The sequence below is a fragment of the Lotus japonicus genome, chromosome 1, assembly GCF_012489685.1.
Source record: "Lotus japonicus ecotype B-129 chromosome 1, LjGifu_v1.2".
Taxonomy (NCBI): Eukaryota; Viridiplantae; Streptophyta; class Magnoliopsida; order Fabales; family Fabaceae; genus Lotus; species Lotus japonicus.
The window spans coordinates 125,981,624-125,987,339 of NC_080041.1; the positions used below are offsets into that span (position 1 = coordinate 125,981,624).

General features: G+C 36.9%; 1 protein-coding gene across 1 annotated transcript; it reads left to right on the forward strand.

Moving 5' to 3' along the window:
* Positions 1 to 2,078: 2,078 nt before the first annotated feature.
* Positions 2,079 to 4,141, forward strand: LOC130730363 (uncharacterized). The gene has a single exon (XM_057582352.1). The coding sequence runs from the start codon at positions 2,539 to 2,541 to the stop codon at positions 3,910 to 3,912; it is 1,374 nt and encodes a 457-aa protein (XP_057438335.1). The 5' UTR covers positions 2,079 to 2,538; the 3' UTR covers positions 3,913 to 4,141.
* The last annotated feature ends 1,575 nt before the right edge of the window (positions 4,142 to 5,716 follow it).

The following is a 5,716-nucleotide window of genomic DNA, read 5'->3' on the forward strand; positions in this document are numbered from 1 at the left end:
AGGAATAACACAATCCCAGAAAACGTGGGTACTGAATTCAATCCCTACACCTAACGTCTCTTCCACTGCCACAAATGCATACTCTTTTAAGTGTAAGTAACACTTAAACAATAATTAATGATTAAAATGAGCTATAAATCATAAATTATTGAGATAACCATGTATTTTTCATTCAAGAAGTATGAACATGATTATAGTAATCGTCAGAACGAAAGTGACAGAAGCTTCGTATCATGGGGACCACCGCAATCACAGATCGCATCTTGGTTCTTATAAAAAGGATCAAGGTGCACCTCCCATTTGATTCTTATATATAGGAATGGAGGGAGTATATATTATGCCAAATTTTCTTCAGCTCTTAAATATATTCATTAATAGCTTAAGACTGGCCATTTTCTTAGTAGGTCACAATAAGGTGGTAGTTTTTTTTTTTTGAAACTAAGGTGGGAGTTAAGTTGTATTTAAGAGTGAGAATAATAATTTTGTTTATAAGCCAAATAGAATTCATGCATCGGAAGCGCAATGGGTGCTCCAATCTATTACAAAGAGAAACCAAAGATATATATTGTATATCAAAAAATAGAAAGAAAAAAAAATATAGACAAATTTGCATATAGAAAGAAAATCTAACTACAATTGTAACAAGCTCTAGTAGAGCATTCATCTTGTGCATTAGAGCTGTCAATATGGGTTCCAAACCGCGGGTCAGCTCGACGGGTTGGCTAAATGAGCCGGGTGGGATTGGTTAAATTCCAGCTCAAAAAGAACTTGGATTAGTGCAACCCGGCTCGTTTAACCCGCTGGTTAGACGGGCCAACCCGTGGGTCAAGCGAGCCAACCCGTCGGGTCAGAGTTATTTTTCATCAAAAAAATTATTTTATTTCTCTTTAATTCCAGGTCAGTTTTATGGATTAATTTTACATAGAAAAATGGAAATTTTAATTTCTTTTAATTTGAGTCAATTTTTTATGTTTTATTTATTGTTATTATATTATTTATCTCATTTTAAATGTGACAGTAAAATAATCGTGTTCTTAAATCCTGTAAACTAAATTCTTTTTCTATATTTCAAATGTGAGATAAAAAGTAATTGCGTTGATAAACTTTTTTTTATGAGTTGATACCAATTTCTATAAGTATTTTTTTAAATTATTTTTTATAACATTTTAAACAATTTCTAATCCAATTTCGCAATTTTTTATATTTATTTCACTCAAACCGCGAGCCAGCCCGCCAACCCACGAGCTCGTAGCGAGCTGAGTTGAGTTCATATTTTCCTGACTCATTAAGACCCCGAGTTAACACAACCCAACCCGTTTTCAACATAACTCATACGGGCTGACCCATATGGGCCGGGTTGACCCGTATTGACAGCTCTACATGCTGGAGTTGAGAGTGACAATGGTGGCCTATTTGCAGGGAAAGGGATCAAATGCGATGGAGTATGTTCAAGGAGAAGATGGGGAGTTCGACCTTGTCGTGGAAGCTAGTCTCCTACAAGGATATATGTGTAAGGATTAATGGAGGAGGGATTGTGGACGATGAAGATGACATTTTTCAAGAAAGTTTTGGGTCGGAAAAGGATTGACTCGAACAGGTGACCCCAGACAACCACCCGACTAGTTAAGAGTAAATGTTATATATTATGTAATATATTTATATAGATATTTGATTTAATCGATTGAACCAATGACCAATTGATCAAGTACCTCAATTGAGTTGATAATCGAGTCGAGTTTAATAAGACCGGTTGTGTTACCTCTCCATTGATATAATTTGATGGACCGAGTTTACAGTTAGGGGTTAGAATAACACAATCCCAGAAACCGTGTGCATTGAATTTAATCCCTACACCTAACGCCTCTGCCACTGCCACTGCCACATGTGCAGCATACTCTTTTGATTGTAAGTAACGTTTAGCAAAAGTTAAGGATTAAAATGAGCTATAAATCATAAATTAATGAGATAACCATGTACTTTTCATCCAAGAAGCATGAACATGGTTACAGTAATAATTTTCAGAAGGAAAGTGACAGGAGCTTCCTATGATGGGGACTACCGCAGTCACAGATCGCATCTTGACAGGCTATACCCACATCCTCGTTATTAATGTTGTTGTTTCTAAACCTCATCACAACAACTCATTACACTTGCTTCATCTACTTGTTCTCTTCATCCTTCATCATCTTCACCTCCAAATTCTAATTCAGATCCAAAAAGTTCTCAATTCATGACAAATTGAACCCAGAATGCTTCAACGATGAGGTAATTTCTTCACAATGAGAGTTTTCAACCCATCCAGCTTGGGTAGTACAATCTGCTGGTATGAGCCATCACAGAAGAAGAGAGTTCCAAGAAGGGTCTGGTTAAGCTTCCAATCATCAATGGGTGTCCTCGTGGGTGGAAATCACACATCATCCAGGTTTTGCACTCGCTAAATTCTTCTCCCTTTTCCCCCTCCGGCTTTCAATTTCAACAATCTTCAAACAATTCTCAACTCAAACCTCTTTCAACAAAAAACCCTAATTCCTCAATTTCATGGAGACGAAAACCCTGAAATTCCAGATCCTCAATGGGTCCATAGCGAGGCGCGTGTTCCTCCGCTCAATCGTCCTCGCCTCTGCAATCACCATGGTTACTCTGCTCCGAGCTCCGGTGATCTTCGATTTAGGAACCCTAGTTCTCAATTTGGGTTCGGAAAACGCCACCGCCGTGAGCCCCGGTTCCTATTTGTTTAAAACGCGTTTCTGGGGCTCCGGGAATTGCGAGAAAGATTTCAACTTGACAGTCAACGTGGTCAATGAGCTTATGGGTAAGCAGTTTTTGGTTGACTGTGGAGCAGAGAGTCTCTGCATTGGAGAAGGGTCATCAATGGCTGTTACGGCAATGAAACAGTTGGGATTCTCCAGTGTCAGAGGTGTGAGTACTCACAGATTCTTCTCTCTCAAGCAGAGGAAGTTCGTGTTTGAGCTCGATTACGAGGACTCTTCTTTCGATTTCGTGTTGTCTAGGGACATGGACAAGGTTTCTGTCCCTGCTTTGCTTGTGCTTGAGGCTGAGCGAGTCCTTAAGCCTGGTGGAATTGGTGCTCTGCTTGTGAGCTCCACTGGTTCCCACCCCAATGATTTGATAAGGTCAGCTACTCCTGTTTCATCATTGTTGAGATCTTCAAGTGTTGTGCATGTGGGTTCTTTCAGTGAATTGAACCTGGTGGTTTTCAAGAAAAGATCTGAGAATGTTAGCTCCTTCTATCAGCATGGTTTACCAGCTGATTGTCCAAGCCTCACCCTCACCAAACCACTGATAGATCTGATGGAGCCTATTCTGGGTGAAAAACCACCTCCTGAGAGTGAGATAAAGATCAACTATTTGCCTAAGTTTGTGGATGTTTCTACAAGGAAGCGTTTGGTGTATATTGATATTGGGGTTGGGGAGTTTCTGAATGCAAATGTGAGTGATTGGTTCCTACCATCGTATCCCATTGATCAGAAAGCTTTCAATGTGTATTTTGTTCACTACAACACTTCCATGCTCTTGTCCTATGTTAAGAGACCCGGTGTGACCTTTGTCTATCACCCTGGATTGGCTGGTGAGGTTTCGGAGGCATATGCTACAGATGGAGATTTGGATCCTTATCTCGGGGAGGATGAGTTTGATTTTGTTGCCTGGTTCAAAGAAACTGTGCAGTATGCAGATTTTGTTGTGCTGAAGATGAATGCAGGGAAAGTTGAACTCAAGTTCCTCTCGGATATCTTTGAGACTGGAGCTATATGCTTTGTTGATGAGTTGTTTCTCAGGTGTCCTGAGAAAGGAAATTATGATAAAACCATGACCAAAAAGGAAAGCTGCATTGATCTTTACAAGGGTCTTAGGAGCAATGGTGTCTATGTCCATCAATGGTGGGGAGACTAAATTGCTTACTAAACTGCTGAACTCTTTGATGATTATGGTGTAATTTGGATTATAGTCCAATTATCTTGTGTGTTGTGTTGTTTTATGTATGTTTTTATGTAGGATGCTATGAACATCCAAGTGCTTTGTGGTTGGGCGCTAAATACTAAATAAGCAACCATTGTTGTTGTGATTTGCTAGTAAAATCTGTGTACTGCTCTCTTTTTGTTAAAGTTTGGTGGTTGATATACTTTTTTCCTTGTTTTGTTTTTGTGGTGATTGATTTGGGTTTTGATGACAAGTAGGAATTGGCTAAGATTATGTTATGACAGACAAACGCAAAGCCATAACAACTTCCAAAGAGAACGAACCAAATTTTCAGAGGGGTCAAGAATCATCAATGGGATAATTGATCCAAGCAATACCACTAAAGATAACAAAAAAATGAGGAATCATTTATTTCATTGTATCCTCTTCATTCATAATCCTGACGCATTGAAAAGAAGGAAACAAATTTATTTTCAATATGTGGCTGCATGCTGTTCGGTGTCCGCACAAGCTGTTCGGTGTCAATGTTTTAACTACAAGCTATTACGTGTTGGGTGTCGGTGGCATCAACTCTCAACTACGTCAGTGTTAGACTAGGTGATAAAGTGGATTCAATCAATCAAAGGGGCTTTCCATATAAAAAAAAAGTGGATTCAATCATTAATTTATAATTACAACTTTTAAGTGGTGCTGCCAATTTAAGCTCAAACTTCCTGCTTTAATGGAGTTGTCTAAAAAGATCTTTAAAAATTTGAGTTAAATTATTTTAGTCTTATATGGATCAATGATATTTAAGATAAGTCTTTGATATTTTAGTTTTATATTGTAAGTAAAACGGCATAGTGCACATTTTTTACAAGGAACATATCGCATATATAATATATATTCTTTCTTCTGAATTTTCTGAAAATAATTAAAATATTAATCTCTTTGAAATGAAAAGACTAACCTATTCTATAATCATTAGTCACAATATGAAGTATGTCATTTCAAAAAAAAAAGTATGTATGTATGTGGCACCAAGCTAAAACTAAACATCAAACTACAATCCAAAAAGTTGGAAAGGCAAGTTAAGTTCCCTGAACTCGTGCCGAAGCTAGCATATCACCCAAATAATTTCCAAAGCCACCCAACACATGGTCCCATCTGCAACTCCATTAATGCACAACTTGTTGAAAGTCTGATTGAAAAATTCAGTAGCTAGCTACCTATTTTCTATTTTTCTTTTTATTTTATCAATTTTATTATTATGATAGCATCTGTAAAAAAAAGTATTCACATGAATGTCATGTAATTGATAACGGTAAAAGCAACCGGTATATATGCAACTGGATATAAGTCTTGCAAAATAATATTGAGAACATTTACATAATCATATACATTCAATATTATTTTCAGATTTTAGATTAATGTAGAATATCACACAACATGCATATTCATATATCCTGATGAAATTCCTTTGAGCTCAAATCTCTCAAGTAATAATATTTTTTTATTAGTTCACAGATCAGAATCAGAGCTTCAGTATCTGCATATCTTTGAAAATATCATATTCAATGGTAGTTTCATTTAGCTTGTGGTCAACAATTGTTTGTTTGATTCGATTAATCATGTGGTTTAAGAAGATTGGAATCAAGTTATTGTTAAGATAGTAATATAGTCCTAGTTTCGTGTGCATAAATTTGATGCTTGTGTTAAAACAATTCGATTTTAATATACTGTCAGTATAGATTATAGATCTTTTCTGTTGTTTTAAGAGTTTGACTATGGTGACATC

Excerpts from the sequence above, each read along its gene's own strand:
- LOC130730363 (XM_057582352.1), top strand. The coding sequence starts at position 2,539 with ATGGAGACGAAAACCCTGAAATTCCAGATCCTCAATGGGTCCATAGCG.